The 17,809-nt window shown below is 42.8% G+C and overlaps 1 protein-coding gene across 2 annotated transcripts in view; it reads left to right on the forward strand.

Annotated features, from left to right (window-relative positions):
- The window catches only part of KLHL14 (kelch like family member 14), a 94,119-nt gene that overhangs the window by 51,334 nt on the left and 24,976 nt on the right, over positions 1 to 17,809 (forward strand). For both annotated transcript variants that reach the window (XM_006113619.5, XM_075920759.2), the window contains exons 4-5: positions 11,067 to 11,156; positions 17,016 to 17,094. In XM_006113619.5, the coding sequence (XP_006113681.2) occupies positions 11,067 to 11,156; positions 17,016 to 17,094 (169 nt within the window). The remainder of the gene's footprint in view (positions 1 to 11,066; positions 11,157 to 17,015; positions 17,095 to 17,809) is intronic.

Genomic DNA, 17,809 nt, shown 5'->3' on the forward strand with positions numbered 1-17,809 from the left:
ACAATCCAAAACTTCATAGCAACACAATTGCAAAAGTTGTATTTTGGAATGTAGCAGAAGAATGCTGTAATATATCTTTGTAAAGACCACTCTCAAGATATGCTTTCACTATGTAATAGGGTTCCGACACCTGCCATCCTTATGAAGATCCAATGGAGTGCTAAAGTCCCATTTTTGGCTTCTTCTAGAAATATTTCCATGCTGATAGAAGAAATAGCAGCACTGGGTTTTTCTGGAGAAAGTTTGTTATTAAGAGACAGGAGAAAATTGGAGACCGGGGATTGAAGCTACAGGATTGAGAATTAAGAAGATGAAAGGCCAATCCTTGTAGGAATTGGAGAATCAATGACAGAAGACTATTAGGTTAACCTTTGTATGGAATTTTAATGTAACTGTAGAACTGGGAAAAGATCTGATAAGGATCTGAGATTTCTGGGAAGCCACAACTTAGAGTTTGTGATTGGTTTGGGTCTGAAATGTGTAGTTCAGGGAACAGTATGGGGCCTTTGAAGTCAGTAAATCCTATTCTCAGGTAGGGAGGGAGCCAAGAAGAGACATTGAAACGAGATCTACTCAGAGATGCCCACTTGGGCATCAGCTGGCTGTCATGGGTGTGGGTAGGGTCTGCATTTTATTCAGTGCTACTAGAAGAGGGAAAGTTGTCCTCAAACAACTATCTTGAAGAATCTAGCAGCCTCTCATGGGACTGCACAGTATTTCTTTCTGGAGCTCTGGTGAGTTTGCTGTGGCTTCATCTGGTCAGAGACCATTCATCATTTCTTCCATGATTAGATTTTGTTGTGCAAAATGTCATGCAAGAGTGTTTCGTCATAAGACTATTAGTTGTGATGCGATGTCATCTCTAGTAATATATGTTGGATTCTAATTTAGAGGCAATAAATCCAGGCCTGAGTTTGTATACAGTATATGCTGTTGGGAACAAAATATCACTGATCTATTACTGCGTAATTCACAGTTGTGGCCAAAATGTTGCCTGATGAAGTGTCTACATTTAGATCAGTGGTCACCAACCAGTAGTTTTTGGAGCCTTATAGATTTTGGAGCCTGTGATAGGTGATCCTGATTAATTTGGCTTGGAGCTAGAGTACTTCAACTGCCCTTCTCCCCACTGCTGTGCTGCTACTGGCCTCTGCATTGGAGCTGCCCCTCTGGGGGCCATCTGTTTGCTGTTCAGGGTGGGGGAGGCAGAAGAGAGGGGCCACTGAAGCCAGGGTTTTCCCTTTTCCCCACCTCTGTACCCCCATCTCCACAGAATGAGCAAGGTGGTGTCTCAGAGAAGGGGTAGGGAAAGAGGTGGGACAAGGGTATTTGGATTTGAGGTAGCTCCTGGATTGACAGAAATTTGAAATGTGATCTTACGCTTAAAAAGTTTGGAGAGCACTGCTCTACACGATGTGGACTCAATGAAGAGTTTTTGACAGAAGGGTCAGCCTTCAGCAGAGATGTGTGTACATAGGGAAAAGCAACACAAAAGGAAATGTACGTGGGTCCCAAAAGAGTCACTATTAGCATCACCGTAATAATATACATTAAATCTCAGTACTGTACTTCATAACAATAAGATTGGTTCATTTCTGTATCATCACATCTCAGAAGATGCAGTGGCAGTTTGGCCGTACTGAACAGAGTCTTTTTAAGAAGTGAAAAGAGAAGTCTAGGGGTGATTTCTAAACAGTATGAGTATGTCTACACTACCACCCTAGTTTGAACTAGGGTGGTAATGTAGGCAACCGGAGTTGCAAGTGAAGCCCGGGATTTGAATTTCCCGGACTTCATTTTCATAAAGCCAGGCGCCGCCATTTTTAAATGTCTGCTAGTGCAAACTCCGTGCCGCGCGGCTACACGCGGCACGGACTAGGTAGTTCGGACTAGGCTTCCTAGTCCGAACTACCGTTACTCCTCGTTTCACGAGGAGAAGTCTAGGGGTTATTTCTAAACAGTATGGGTACCCTATATGACTACGATAATGCCAGCATGTAGATGCATAGAAGCCAGTGAGTACTAGAATGTAAGCTCAGTATACTTCTGCTGTATCTAGATACTGCAAATGTAAGTCCAAGTAAATAACTTTATTTTATTGTTAATGTACAGTCCTAAAGTATGATAGGACCTTTACAGATACATGGGTGAAACAGCCAGCACAAAGCTTATCACCTTTCCACTAATGCTTTCTGCACAGGGGTAAATTTCACCTGCAGAAGAAGACAGGTGTCTGCCCTGAAGTGCTGACATACAAATCATGTTAGAGTACTTGATTTCAATGGGAACTATAGGTGATTGATGCCTTTGAAAAGCAAATCACCTGTTTAGGTGCTTAAGTGTGGATTTAGGAGTTTATTTTAGGCATTCACTTTTGAAAAATTTAGTAGTGGAGATTTTTTTAAAACTGAGAACCAAGCTGGACAAAGCTTTGCTCAAAGAGAAACACAATAATTAACCATTAGTAACTTACTTTTAAATGCTGTCTCTTGTTAATATTTTAATATATACATGTTGAACCTCTATGGTCCAGCACCCTCGGGACCTGATCTTTTCCGAATCAAAGAATTTTCCAGACCCATATTGTCTAGCATTATTACCAACACTTCCACTTCTTACTGGGCTGTTAGAGGACATTTAGGGGTAAATTAAAGAGCCAGGACTGGTGGCTATAAACAAACTTTATGGGACCTCAGAAACTTGGCTGCACCCATGAAAAATGGATAGCCAGCTAACGAAAATCATTCCAGATGACAGATGTTTCTAGACCAGAAAGTTCTGTACAAGAAAGTTTCCACCTGTAATATTCTTTGGGTGACTCCTATCACTTCTATTTGCCCAAAATGCGACCTACTTGATGCTCAGTTTAGATTGAGTTGTGGCGATGTGTTGAGAGGTGAAGTTATGTTGATAACTTCCACAGTCTCCTTCATTGTTGAGTTTGCTGATACTTGACCTGTAGGCCTAAAGCAGCGTTTCCCAAACTATGGGCCTCAGCCCAGTACTGGGCCATGGGAAAAAAATACTGGGCCTCAGCGTCGCTGCCGGGAGGGGAGCAGAGCGGGGTGGGCCGGGAGGAGGTGTATGGGGGGAGAGAGGAACCATCCGCCGGGAAGCAGGGTTGGGGGTAGCAGGGCTGTCCCGCGGAGATGGGGGGGCGGGTGGCCGGCAGAAGCAGGTTTGGGGGCCGCGGGGCTGTCCCGTGAAGATTGGGGCTGGCAGGCAGGCGGCCAACGGAAGCAGGGTTAGGGGTAGTGGGGCTGTCCGGCGGAGATCCGGGCAGGCGGGTGGGCAAGTGACAGAAGCAGGGTTAGGGGTAGCGGGGCTGTCCGGTGGAGATTGGGGAGGGTGGGCGGCGGAACCAGGGCTGAACGGGAGGCAGGGGGGCTGGCCAGGGAAGATTGGGAGGAGAAGGACTGGAGAACCGCCCTCTGGAAGCAGGGCTGGATGGGGGCAGCAGGCTGGCCAGAGGATGGGGCGGGGGAGCTGGACGGGGGAGATCGGGAGGAGGAGTACAGGAGAACCAGCTGCCGGAAGCAAGGCTGAACAGAGTCAGCGGGGCTGGTGGGGGGGGTCGTTGGGGGAGCGGGGCTGACCAGGGGAGATCCGTGGGGGACGGGGAGGAACCGGCCACTGGAAGCAGGGCTGGACGGTTGCAGCAGGGCTGGACTGGGGAGATCGGGAGGAGAAGACGGGGGAAGCAGGACTGACCTGGGCACATGCAGACCCGGGCACACGAGTGAGTCTGGCCTTGGGGATTCCATTTTGCCCTCCCCCCCCCCATACCCTCGCTCGAGTAGTTGTGAACTGCCTATCTGGTGGACACACTCACGCAGCCTGAGTATATTTACCAGCCAGGCAGTTCATAGCTAAGGACTGATACACCTAATTATAATAAAACGTACCTAATTAGAAAATACCAGACATTTTATATGTCCGGTATTTTCTCAGTTTGTTTCCCAGACAGAAGCCTCAAATACCAGACTGTCTGGTACAAAACTGGACACCTGGCAACCCTACCTCTCCTTGCACCCTCCCTCCTAGCCAAATACCCTACCCCCAATCTGCTTCTGCTCCCGCCTCCTGGAGTGCCCATGCAGCGCCAGGTACCCCAAGCCCTGGCCCAGGCTGGGTGGATGATGCAGCCGGGTGAAACACTGAAAATTTATTCATTTTTAATTATTTTTTTATATACGTTTATATTTTTGGGCTGCAAAAAACAGTACAGAAAAAAATCGGGTTCCAACTAAAGTAAAAAGTTTGGGAAACCCTGGCCTAGCCAGCTTTCTATCCATCTTACAGTCCATTTATCCAATCCATATTCCCTTAACTTGCTGGCAAGAATATTGTGGGTGACTGTATCAAAAGCTTTGCTAACGCTGGCACTGGGGGCTTTGGGAGGACCAGAAACAACTTATTTGAATATTCATCATTTGCTTAATGAATATGCAAATATGCAAATGATTGTTACTGGTCCTCCAAAAGCTCGTGAATGGATTTACTGGTCCCCATGTCAAAAAGTTTGGGAACCCCTGGCCTAAAGGATCTACTTTGTTAGGGTATGTCTACACTACCCCGCTAGTTCGAACTAGCAGGGTAATGTAGGCATACCGCACTTGCAAATGAAGCCCGGGATTTGAATTTCCTGGGCTTCATTTGCATAAGCGGGGAGCCGCCATTTTTAAAACCCCGCTGGTTCGAACCCCGTGCAGTGCGGCTACACGGGGCTCGAACTAGGTAGTTCGGACTAGGTGGAACGAGGTGTACCAGTAGTTCGGACTAGGAAGCCTAGTCCGAACTACCTAGTTCGAGCCCCGTGTAGCCGCGCTGCACGGGGTTCGAACCAGCAGGGTTTTAAAAATGGCGGCTCCCCGCTTATGCAAATGAAGCCCGGGAAATTCAAATCCCGGGCTTCATTTGCAAGTGCGGTATGCCTATATTACCCTCCTAGTTCGAACTAGCGGGGTAGTGTAGACATACCCTTAGTCAGGTTGATGGAACTATCTAGATTCAGGTTACTTAGAAAATTAATATTATTCAGTCAAGAGACCACAATATTGCTATCCTAAAAAGGCATTATCCTTTCCTTTTGTCCTCTTATTGGCACAATGACCATTAAAACACTCTCTTGTTCTACTTCATCCTCACAGGTCATGGTGGTATCCCGATGTCCTACAACAGATGACAAGCATGAGTGGGGCATATAGAGTTTTGAAACGCTATTCTGTGGTTGTGCTATAGGAAGAGAAAAGTTTCTTTACTTCCCTCACAACACCTGCAAAGTTCCAATCCCCTGAATTGTTCTAGTCAGTAAAACATTTACTTGTCTAGTTTGTTTATATCAAAGCCTAGAGTCAGGTATAGTTTTTGAGAGGATTTTTTGCAGATAAAATTGCTCATATTCAGGCTGTGTTATCTTCTGAATATATGTGAGCTCTTCATAACCAAGGAGGGGTTAAAGCAGTGAGGGGCAACCTAGGGTAGTGAGTGGGCCATATGAGTGGCCCTCCTTCATCTCAGTGGGACCACAAGATTGTCATAAACAGAACAGTCTCTCGGGTTAGGGAAGGTTTTGCTAACTGTGCTTGTGTACCTAGTTTTTGCATGATATCCCAATTGAACCGCAGCAGTGTTTTGACTGGACACAGAGGGAGCTCATGGCTCTCACAATGTTGTGTACAATCAGCACACACCTCACTTCACATGCCCTTGCTTTAGGCACATGTATATAGGGGAAAAAGCTACGTGGATGTAAACCAGCAGAATCTGGCAATCTTGTGTGTGGGTAACGGTAAACAAAATGTCTTGTGGGCCACATGCAGTTCTCAGGCCACAGTGGGTTGTCCACCACTGGGTTAAAATAAGGGAAGCTTGCCCACATGTGTGTGTGTCTGCCACAATTCTCTTCCTTTGGGTGGAGCAGGGAGAAAGATCCCATTGTAGTCCCCCAAGACTTGGGACATTTCACTCCAGTTCTTTCAACCTGTCCAGTGCTTAGTGCTGAATGAGGAAAAAGCCCGGCTGGTTAATCTGGAATGGTAGGAGCAAGAGAAATTTGTGTATGGCTGGGGAGCTTCTGGGGTCTATCAGAGACTATAACTGGGATGAGTGAGAGCTGGTTTAGACTTAAGCTGCACAAAACTGAATTGGGGGAGCAGTGCAAAGCATGGCCAGATGTATACCAGGGCAGGTTCAAAGACTAGGTGTGCTGTTGGATCCCCACTGCTTCTGAATAGCCAGTTAGCAGTGGCCAAGAAGTGCTTTTTGCTATTAGTGCTTGTCTATAAGGCTGTGGCCTTTCTTTTTATAAGTAGGAGTAACTAGAGTTATCTATGCCTTTTGTCATCTCAAAATTGGACTATTCTACTGAGTTCTGCCTGGGACACATTACTATGTGTATAATATGTGTACATTACTGGAATATCTCCTACATGGGACTGTATCAGAAGAGCATTCAGGAGCATCAGCTCAAACAGAATGCAGCAGATCATTTGTTTAGTGGGGTGTTTCACAGACAGCTCATCCCACAATTATCTCCACTGACGTCCAGGTCATTTTCGGATATAGTTCAAGGTATTGGGTTTTGGTATTGGGTTTTAGAGGCAAAAACCTCTAAAAAGTTTGGTGCCTAGGTACCTGATAAATTTCCACTCACCCCTTAAGGCCAGCTGAGCCTCCTGTATTGTACATTTGGTCCTGTGGCTCCTCAGTTGATAGATATTAGGCTCCAAAAGCTTTGAAGAGATGGAGGATTAGAAAAGGTGATGTATGCTTATTCTGTCTAATTTGTATTTGTGTGTCTGTCTAGAGTATTTCTAAGGCACTTATCACCTTGGAATCTAAGCATATGCCTCTAATAACCAGAGCCCTTCCTCTTTTTTACTTAGTTATCCCCCCCCCCCCCTTTTCATTTAACTCTACTAGTTCATTTAATAAAGTTGAGAATTCTTGCACAGGGCTTTATAAACATGTGTTGTTAGATTTTAAATCTGTTTTGAAAGTGCCTCTATCCTACTCCTTCCTAGTAAAGTGACCTTTTTAAATGGAGGGAAGTGGGTTTAGATGACAGTCATGATAAATGCGGTCATGTTCACTCAATAAAATAAGGCCCAGTGCATTTGAGGATAAATCAGTGAAATGTACAGCCCCACCTGTCTGTCTCCATCATTCATTTCCACTGTCACTTTCACAGTGGCTGATGGATCACAGTTGCTGTAAAATTAGACAGCCTTTAATCTCATTTCATCCTGATTAGCTTCTCTTTACCCTTTCCCTCTAACTCACTGACTGACACGCTAAAAACTCGCACTGGGCTGTGTTTGAGCATGGCATACAAACTTCAAATACCTTTTTCGTGGGGCAAGCAGGTGTTCACCTGAGTTGAAATCTAAAAATGAGAGTCTGAGATTCATGTTATTAAAATAAATCAGGAGACAAAGGGATTAAATTAATGAGACCGTTGATCTGTACGGGCAAATGATGTTATGGGCCAAATTCTGTCCCCATTAGACCCTAGTAACACTTATGACATTAATAGATTCTACCATTGCTATTAGAGCCTGAATTTATCTTTTGGTTTGTCCCACCCATATATTTTGATTATAGGGTATGAAAAGTTAGACTATGTGCAAAACTAAGACACCAGGTTTTTTAAAGTTGCAGTTTAGAGCGAGAGGATTTTCTCTTTTAAAGGGCACTTTAAGAGCCACAAAATCTGTACATTCTCATAGTTTTCATTTACAGCTAATTCAGAATTCTTCTTCTCTACTCTGCGCTGATTAGGCCTCCACTGGAGTATTATGTCCAGTTCTGGTCACTACATTTCAGGAAAGATGTGGAGAAATTGGAGAACAACCAGAGAAGAGCAACAAAAATTATTAAAGATCTAAAAAGCATCTTTTGTGAAGGAAGACTGAAAGAATTCGGTTTATTTAGTTTGGGAAAGAGAAGACTGAGAGGGGACTTGATAACAGTTTTCAAGTACCTAAAAGGGTGTTATGTTACAAGGAGGAGGGAGAAAAATTATTCTCCTTAACCTCTGATGATAGGATGAGAAGCAGTGGTCTTAAATTACGGTAAGGGAGGTTTAGATTGGACATTAGGAAAAACTTTCTAACTGTCAGGGTGGTTAAGCACTGGAATAAATTGCCAAGGGAGGCTATGGAATCTCCATCATTGGAGATATTTGAGAGCAGGTTAGATAAATATCTATCAGGGATGATCTAGATGATGCTTGGTCTTGCCATAAGTGCAGGGGACTGGATTTGATGATCTCTCAAGGTCCCTTCCAGTTCTAGTATTCTAAGGACACTGAAAATGCTTACGTGTTAAGAATGTAGTTTTGAGGATATTGCATTTTCAGGGCAAGAAGTAACTCTCTGATACTAGCAGACACTTTGCCTTCCTGGAAGCTTGCAGGGGACAATATCACTACCGAGATTCATATAACACTGAGCGCAAAATTTGCCTATAATGTTACAGGAAACTAAGGACAAAGCTAAGATACTCATGTCATAGTCACCTCTTTCTTTAGGCCCAGTACTTCAGCTCTTAGATAAACTTCTGATTAACTTTGTTAGGAGTTGTACCTGAGCAACAACTAAAGATTTGGGTCATTAAGGTCCAATCCTGCACCAGTTAAGTCAGAATTTTGCCATTTAGTTCAGTGAGGGCAGGATTAAGCTTTTAGTTTTCATTAACATGGGGGTCTCGAATACATGATAATTTATAACAAAATACAGGACTATGTAGCACTTTAAAGACTAACAAGATGGTTTATTAGATGATGAGCTTTTGTGGGCCAGACCCACTTCCTCAGATCAAATAGTGGAAGAAAATAGTGACTATTTTCTTCCACTATTTGATCTGAGGTAGTGGGTCTGGCCCACGAAAGCTCATCATCTAATAAACCATCTTGTTAGTCTTTAAAGTGCTACATAGTCCTGTATTTTGTTTCAGCTACACCAGACTAACACGGCTACATTTCTATCACTATGATAATTTATGTTCATGACGGTGGCTGAAAAACTTAAAATATAATTTCGTCCTCTATTGACCCTCTGTTTGTACCAATTGGGGGGAGGGTAAACAAAGTAATGCAAACACAAAAGGTAACAAATATTTGTTTGTGATGTGCCCCGTGAATTTTGTTTTTTGGGAAATGCAAGATCTTTCAGAAATTGACTAAAGGAGAACAAGAGAGAGCTTGCTTATGTGTGCAAGACATTGGCTTTATCCTTAATTTACAAAACAACAGAGTAGCTGTGTGGGTAATAGTTGATGGCTCTGCATCCTGTCGCTGGAGAGTCCCTTATTGGCATGTGGGGGAAGAAACATTATTGTCCTGTGGATACACTCTAATCTTGCAATGCAAGCTACATTAAAATGGCTAAGGTCCAGTTTATAAGGTAAGTTTTATAAAATGGGGAAATGACTGAGATTTAAAGAATGAGGAAAATATAATTTGCAGTTGGGAAAAACACGGTGCATTTATTAATAAGATACCAAAGCCTCTGGAGTTTAAATTAATTCAGCATGCTAGCGACCTGTATATAGTAAAAAGCCTTATAGAGTGGCTAGTTCCAGTTACTTCATGGTTGTATAAATATTATCATTAACAAATAACCTTAATTAATGCATTTCCACTAATCCAGGCTGCCTAATTTAAGAATTGCTGCTTGTAAGACCACAGACTATGAAAATAATATTCGACCTTCACTAAAAACTAAAAATGCACCTTTGCTTATTTATCACTGCCTTGCAAAAACTTCAGTAAGGAGCTTAAATGAGCCCACTTGATCTTTAAGAAAATGTGTCCTAAATAACAAAGCTATGCATATTTCTTCTTATTATTATTTGCATATGCTATACTGCACAACTGCATTCTGAGAAAAATAAAAGATAATAAAACAAATGAAATGGGAGATATATCACCCAAAATAATCCAAGTGTGAGATAGGCTGCTCTTTTTTTTTGGCATTGGCAAAAGAGCACAAAGTAAGAGCTGGCCCTGAGTCATATTGATTTCCCACTGCACTGATTTCCTAAGTGCTCTGTTGATCCGTGTCAAGCAATAAGTTCCCTGCCTGTACATGCACATCACCTCCCCATTTGTCCTCACCTAGATTTAAGGTGCCCATATGATGAGCTGAACAAGGACATCATTTTTCCTACTGGTGTCAGTGGGCCAAAACTACTGCATGTGGTATGATAACTAATACCATGTAAGTTTACATTTACCATATGATATTATAATAGTGCTGCACAGCACAGATCCGTACACAGTATGGTACAGAAGCAGTCTGTTTTTTGTGCCTTAGCTCTTGCTGTGGTATATGTAAATACACAGAAAAATAGTCTTGATGGTTTTAGCCAGGTCTATAATAACAATCCTAAAATCACTTCCAAAAAAGGATATTGCAAACCTAATATCACAGTTTTGATCTTTGTTAATGAAGAGCTTCCTGATTAGATGAATAGAAAATGTGTGGTTGTGCTGCTAATGACATTGTACAGGAAATTAAGCGTATACATTTGGAGAAAGCATTAAATCAGCAGGACCTTAATTTAAAAACTTAAAACTGTATGGAAATGCAGCTTGTTCATTGCTGTGTAATAGAAAGCTACTGAACACACTGACTCTTGCTGTGGAAGCATTGCCAGCAGAACAAAACTAGGATGAGGATTTTTTTAATGTATCCTAGCATTTTTCTGTTTTATTTTCCAGAGAAATATCAGACATCTTGACCCATTTTTTGCATGTCTGTTCTTTTTCAATTACTCATAGATGTTAGTCAGATAGGTGTGGTCTTAGTAAGCATAATTCACGTAACATAGTTATTCTTCAATAATTTGTAAAATACTTTTATGTGAAATTATTGTTAAACAGTTGGATTTTGGCTGCTGCTAATTCACTAAACATATGCATATTTGTAGCAATGTATTACCTTCTTATCCATTTCCAGACTTTGTACAATCATGTTTTGTACCTTTGCTAAAGTAACTATTTTAAAATAATCAGCATGCTAAGATAGAGAATTATAAAGAATATTTTGTTTTATTTACAGTTATGCCATATAATAGTGCCCATCACTGTGTTGTGGAATTAGAAAATTTCTTGTTCGTTTTGGGAGGAGAAGACCAATGGAACCCAAATGGTATGTACACCACATTAAAACAGAACATGCACAGATTTTGAGTTATGATATCAAATGATGCAGTAGTTAGTGAATGGTCCTGATCTAGTTATTGACCTAGTCAAAATCACTTATGTTCCAGCAGTGCTGTAATAAATATCTGGAGCTTTAGATTCTCCATCACTCATCAAGTCCCATGTCCCTTGGGAAATGCCACAGGCATCTGAACAGACTTTTTCAAGTGAAGGCACCAGGCATCAGCTGTTAAGAATTTAGCCCTCATTTCCAGCCTCCTTCTAGTCACAATACAATAATGATACTGTAATAAAATTAATTCTCTCTTTCTGATGTCTAACCAGACTCTTGCAGCTAAAGTTGTTAAAGTCTCAAGACTCTAAAAGTGGTCCTTTTTCTAGTTTTGTACAAAAGCTTTCCATATAGATTATCAGCTGTTACCATCTTTTGTTTTGGTTACTTCATAAATTTACTGCAAAGAGAAATTAAACGATTTAACAGGTTTCTGAGCAAAACGAAAGGAGAAAACTGTGCCTTGCAAAATTCACAAAATTGTCAAGACATTGTTAGAAAGCTTGCACATGAAGAACGAGTTGTAGCTGTTGCAGTCTGTGTAACAGAGATAATTATGACTGAGAAACCATAAAACAGCTTGCAGGTACACATTTTTACTTTAAAACACCAGAAGAGCCAGCTGAAATTACATACACTGCATATATTTTATTGTGAATGCCCCATTTCAGCATCTGCACTTAACCAAATTATAGAAAATTGTTACATCTGTTCCCTTCCTAAAATCTGAGAGAAACAATCCAGTCCACTCTATAAGCATATTTCTGGTGCAGTTTAAAAATATCTCTAAATGTTTAGAAAGCAAAATCCTTCATCTATCTTGTTGAATCTCCTGTATTCTAAGCAGGAGTTGTACATGTTGCTACTCATGATCATTGTTGTTACTGCGGTAGCACCCCAGCTCCCCAGCTGTTGTTTGGTGTTCCATTGTGCAAGGCGCTGTACATACACATACTAAGAAACGGAATCTACACCAAAGTGATTACAATTGAGTAGTCGAGACAGACTAAAGGTTTGAGGAAGGAAATATAAGTATCCATACGAAGAGAAAATTGGGATTAAGTGAAGTCCTACAGCAGGGGTTGGGAACCTCTGGTACGTGGGCTGGATCTGGCCTGTGACTTGCTTTGACCCAGCTCACAAGGCTCGGGGCTCCTCCGCCCCTCTTCCCCCTGCAGGGGTGCAAGCCAGCACTGGCACTCCAGCCACCTGGAGGGTGCCATGGCTGGAGCACTAGTGCTGGCTCCCCGCTATGAGAGGGCAGGGCGGGAAAGCCCCGAGCCTCCCAGGCCCAATCCAAGCAAGTCAGATCCAGGCCACAGGCTCTGCCTGGCAGGGGAAAGTGGCTCTGCATGTTCACAGCAGTGCTTCTGAATCACGATCAATGGGAGCAGCAGGGAGTGGTGCCCTACAGCGCTCAGAGCCACACAAAGCTACCTGCTTTCTCCCACCCCCTCACGAGCTGCACCAGGTAGGTGCCCATGCCCCTCTCCCACTCCTCACTCCCCTTCTAGACCTCCCTACCTCTAGCATGCTCCCATACCCTCCCTCCCACCTATAGCTTCCACCCTGCTCCTGCATGCCCCCTTCCAAACTCCCCACCCCAGCGTGCTCTTCTACCTCTCTTCTAGACTCCAAACCCCTAGCCAGCACCCCCCTTCCAAACTCCTCTCCTGCACCCTGCCTCCCATCCAGGCCCTCCACCCCAGTCCACTCTTGCACCCTACCTCCTGCCAAACCTCACATCCCCAGCCCACTCCCTGGCAGCTTCCTTCTATACACTGAACCTCTCATTTTTGGGGGCCCACCCTATAGCCCTAAAAAATCTGCTATCCACAGTCCCTCTAGTCTCTGGGATGGAGCTCGAGGGTAGCGAGGTGAATGTCTTTTTTTTCTGCTTCTCAGTTGGGACCAAATCTGTGAGATTTTTGCACCCAACTGATTTTTTTGTGTGTCAGTGGCCCCAACCCAAAAAAGATTCCCCTGTCCTACAGGAATTGTGTGGTAGCAGCAGGGATTGCACCTAGCCCTTCTAATGAGTCGATCCACCAGTCGTCATTCTTCTTAATGTCTTAACTGCAAAAGCATCTAAATCAACTATTAGAGTCTGAAGATCATCCTGTGAGTTGGAGACACCCCCCTAGGAGTAAAAGAATTGCCATGCAGGAACTTGGCTCACAGATTAAGTTGTCCAAACCTTGTAAATACCAAGTAAATGAAATGTGTGGATAGAGTGGATCTGGGATAGGAATCCTACTGATACTGGTGATTACTGTATATCCATACTCCAGCAAAGATGGATCTGAGACATTACAAAGGTTGGATTTGAAGATCATCCACTCTACATTATGCACTTGTTCCTGGACTTCTTCTCTGAACTAATTTAAACTAAGTAGAGCATGTCATCATTACACACAGTAGTCCTGATATAATTTACATAAAGCCCTTTTATACCATGCTGGCAGCATAAAGGGGTGGCTAGGAGGGCTAAAATGGGCGTGAATGTCACTGATCTATCAGAGCTGTGTAAATGGGCTGTAGTATAAAATGAGAATCTGTTTGTTTATGTGATTCACTATTGTGCTTTCACGGCTACTTCTGTGTTTGTTGGATGGAGGTTCCCATTGGAATGGGAGAAAACTAGGGATAGGGGTCCAGGGGTATGAGCCACCACATTGGCAGTCACTTGAGGAGCTCTGCTCCGAACCCCATAGAACTTGGAACTTTCCAACCAGTTCTGAAGCAGCAGCCACTGTAGTGGTTACTGCTATAGCCAACTAACCATGCTCAACCAGCCAAATAGCCACATGTGGCTAGTGTGTTGGACACCATGGCTCTAGAGAAAGGACCTGCGCCCTCCATGACATATTTTGGACTCTTCCTTCACCCTGGCAGCCTGAGAGCCATTTTGTCATTTGCTACCTTTTCTCGTGGCTATGCAGTACTAGCCATGAACAGGACCCTGTGGGGGTGAATGCTTCCAAGAGCAGCACTGGCTATCTGGGATCTATGAAGCAGTACATTACAGAATTAGCTACTCCCTGGCAACACTCCTGGCACTGCCTAGCAGAGCCCTGACTTCGCAGAACTGAGGCAGAAAGTCTTCTTGTTGGATTTGGGGGAGGGGGAATAATCTCCAGCTCCCATTGACCTTTCACAGATTTGCCGAATCTGACTCCTCCTGTGCTCACTTGACTAGACAGGAACAGTAGCCCCTTTGTTTTCATCTGCAGTTCAGTTTTTACATAGTAAGGAGTGCTAACATGCACTTCCAGGCTGACATGCAAAGCAAACTGGTGCAAGCAATTTTCTTTCAAACTGAGTTCCACAAATAAATTGGAGGATCCACATTAAAATCTGTTATGCTGTGCAGTCTGGAAAATCCTGTGTTCGTACCAATGCACAGTGTGTTATGAAGCGTAGGACTACAAAATCAGAGTGGTTTAGGGTAACAATTAAAAAGCTGCTGTGCCTCCAAGGAGTTCTGAGGGTGTGATAAATTGTCAGATCTTTTGTTTATAATATCTATAGCAGCATTAAAACCATCCCAGAATTCAAGCTTGTGTTCAGCATTATAAACAATTCTGTGAGGGTGTCTACCCTAAACTCGAAATAAGATACGCAATTTTCACTACGCAAATTGTGTATCTTATTTTGATTCTATTTCAAACTAGCTTATTCCAAAATTTGGAGCATCTATACAGCTCCAAATTTCAAAATAACGCACTATTTTTGAGACATCCCTTAACCCTCGTGGAGCAAGGGTTACAGGGAAGCTGAAATAGCGCACCCGTAATTTCAAAAAATATTTCAAAATAATGGACGGTTCGTTAAGATGCGGGGTAGCTATTTTGGGATACCAAAGGTTGTAATCTCTTTGGGTATGTCTACACTACAACTGTTATTTCGAAATAACTTAGGGTATGTTTACACTACCCCGCTAGTTCGAACTAGCAAGGGTAATGTAGTCATCCGCACTTGCAAATGAAGCCCGGGATTTGAATTTCCCGGGCTTCATTTGCATGAAGCCGGCCGGCGCCATTTTTAAATGCCGGCTAGTTCAGACTCCGTGCCGCGCGGCTACACGTGGCACGGACTAGCTAATTCGGATTAGGCTTCTAATCCAAGCTAGCTGTACGCCTCATGGAACGAGGTGTACAGCTAGTTCGGATTAGGAAGCCTAATCCGAACTAGCTAGTCCGTGCCTCATGTAGCCGCGCGGCACGGAGTCCGAACTAGCCGGCATTTAAAAATGGCGCCGGCTGGCTTCATGCAAATGAAGCCCGGGAAATTCAAATCCTGGGCTTCATTTGCAAGTGCGGATGACTACATTACCCCTGCTAGTTTGAACTAGTGGGGTAGTGTAGACATACCCTTTGTTGTGTAGACATGCCCTTTGAGGCAGGAGGCATGGGTAAAATCCTGACCTCACTGTACTCAAATGTCAGAACTCCCATTGCCTTCAAGAAGGCAGAATCCGCCCTCTCCCCCTTCAGATATATTTGTGTAGCACCCAGCAAAATGGGGCCTCAATCCTGATTTAGGGACATGCCGGGTCTGGCAGAAAATATGACACTTTTCAGCAGTCACATTCTACATTTCATCCTGCAAGCAGCATGCTTGCACAGAGTGCAAAGGCTAAATTTACCTCCAGAAGTAGAAGACAACATGCACCTTTCTCTAAATCCTTGTACAATATGTTCCCAGTTTATTAGAGATAAAAACTGTGGCTGGATCATTGTTCTTATCTATGATTTTGATGTTTACAAATCCATCCTATTGTATGTGTACAAAACAAGTGGCAAGAGACACAATCCTATAAGTTGACAATGTAAAATGTTCTCCTTGCTGAATACTCTCTGATTCAATTATTTAACTGTGACGTATATGGATGGGTTATGCTGCTGTCTTTTGGAGCCTCTAATTCAATTTTTTAGTCACACGTACATAAACAAAGGTTTCTTTTTCAAAGACCCTCATGTGTTGAAGTCTCAGGTGTTACATAGAAATTGACGTTCACTCTTTTGCTTCAGTCTTCTTGCTTTGATGTCAATCTGTATGTAAACTAAGTTGCAATCTTAATATCATGAAGGCATGCATATGATTCTGGGGTTTGACAGTAGGAATAAGCTAGTTAACTGGTTTATGTTGCTCATGTTTCCTATTTCAGCTAGTACACTTGGAATAAGACCCTAGGAGTATATTTGCCCCTTGAGGCACACACATAACTCCTACTAACTTACACCAAAGGTGGATAGTAGAATAAAAATAAAATAGTGTGGTAGTGATAGCACAACATGTCTTAATGGTCTGTGCAGCTCCTAGTTATTTAAACAATCTTTTTCACCCTGCTCCAAATAGAAATGAAGTGGGGAGGAAGGAAAGTACACGTTATTCCCGTGATTTTTCAATGTGTCACAAAGTCCTCTTGCCATAAAAATGCCATGAAGAAGCCCCCTATTAAGCAATAATTTTGTGTTTGTCATGAGAATTTTATTTATGGTGGATTTGAAAACACTAGGACTTCTGTTAGGAAACGCAATTTTTCGAGTTCTTATTACAAAATGAAAAACTATTCTTCACGTCTTTATTTACACAATTGCTGTTTGCTAACTCTGTGGTAAGTACTGTAGTGCCCCATTTATTGAATAACATGTACTGAGTTCATATATTGTTATAAAAATGGGACCCTTCATAGAAGTTGCCAATATGTGAAATGTATGTAATATATTAAATGGTGATGTTAAGTACATGGAATAAACAGTTGAGTGTCAAAATAATCTGTCTTTACAGGAAAACATAGTACAAACTTTGTGAGCCGATATGATCCCAGGTTTAACAGCTGGATCCAACTTCCACCCATGCAAGAGAGGTAAAAACCTGCTACACATTTTTCACTATTTCTTTTGTTGTCCTAAGAAGAGCTGAAGATTGGCTTGGTTCTGGAAGGGAGGCAATGCTGTAGAAGTAGTAAAGATGTTGAAGATAAAATCTCAGTGTATCGTTGTTTCTCTTTATGCTCCTAATTTTATTGAAGTATTCCAAATTCAAATATCGAAGGGTCAAATCCTTCAGTGCTGACTCCTGTAAAATTACCGTAATCTTCATGGGGGAGAGCTTCCTAAGTAAGCACTGCAGGATTGTGTCCTTTCTAAAGCCTCCAAAATATCCTGCAGAGTTTGTCTTTTTTGTTTTCTTGATGTTTGTTTGGTCATCGCCTCTCAGGCATATTGCATGAGCCAAACATCACCGAGGGTATGTCTACACTACAGCGTTAATTTGAGTTAACTTAATTCGAAATAGTTAATTCGAATTAAGCTAATTCGAAATAACACATCTATACACAAAAACTATTTTGAAATAGTGTTTTGCTATTACACTGAGTGGACCCTGAACCGAAGTTAAGGATGGCCGGAACCAGTGCCAGCAGGGCATCAGGTTAGGACTTAGTGGGTGGGGCTGCTGCCTGAGGCTAACTGAGCTCCGTGCTTAAAGGGACCCTACCCCCACCCTGGACAGACAGTTCTCAGGGTTCCCCACTTGCTTTTCTACCTCAATGAGGGACAGCAAAACAATCCTGTCTTGGA

This window comes from Pelodiscus sinensis, chromosome 2, assembly GCF_052426305.1.
Source record: "Pelodiscus sinensis isolate ZL-2025 chromosome 2, ASM5242630v1, whole genome shotgun sequence".
Taxonomy (NCBI): Eukaryota; Metazoa; Chordata; order Testudines; family Trionychidae; genus Pelodiscus; species Pelodiscus sinensis.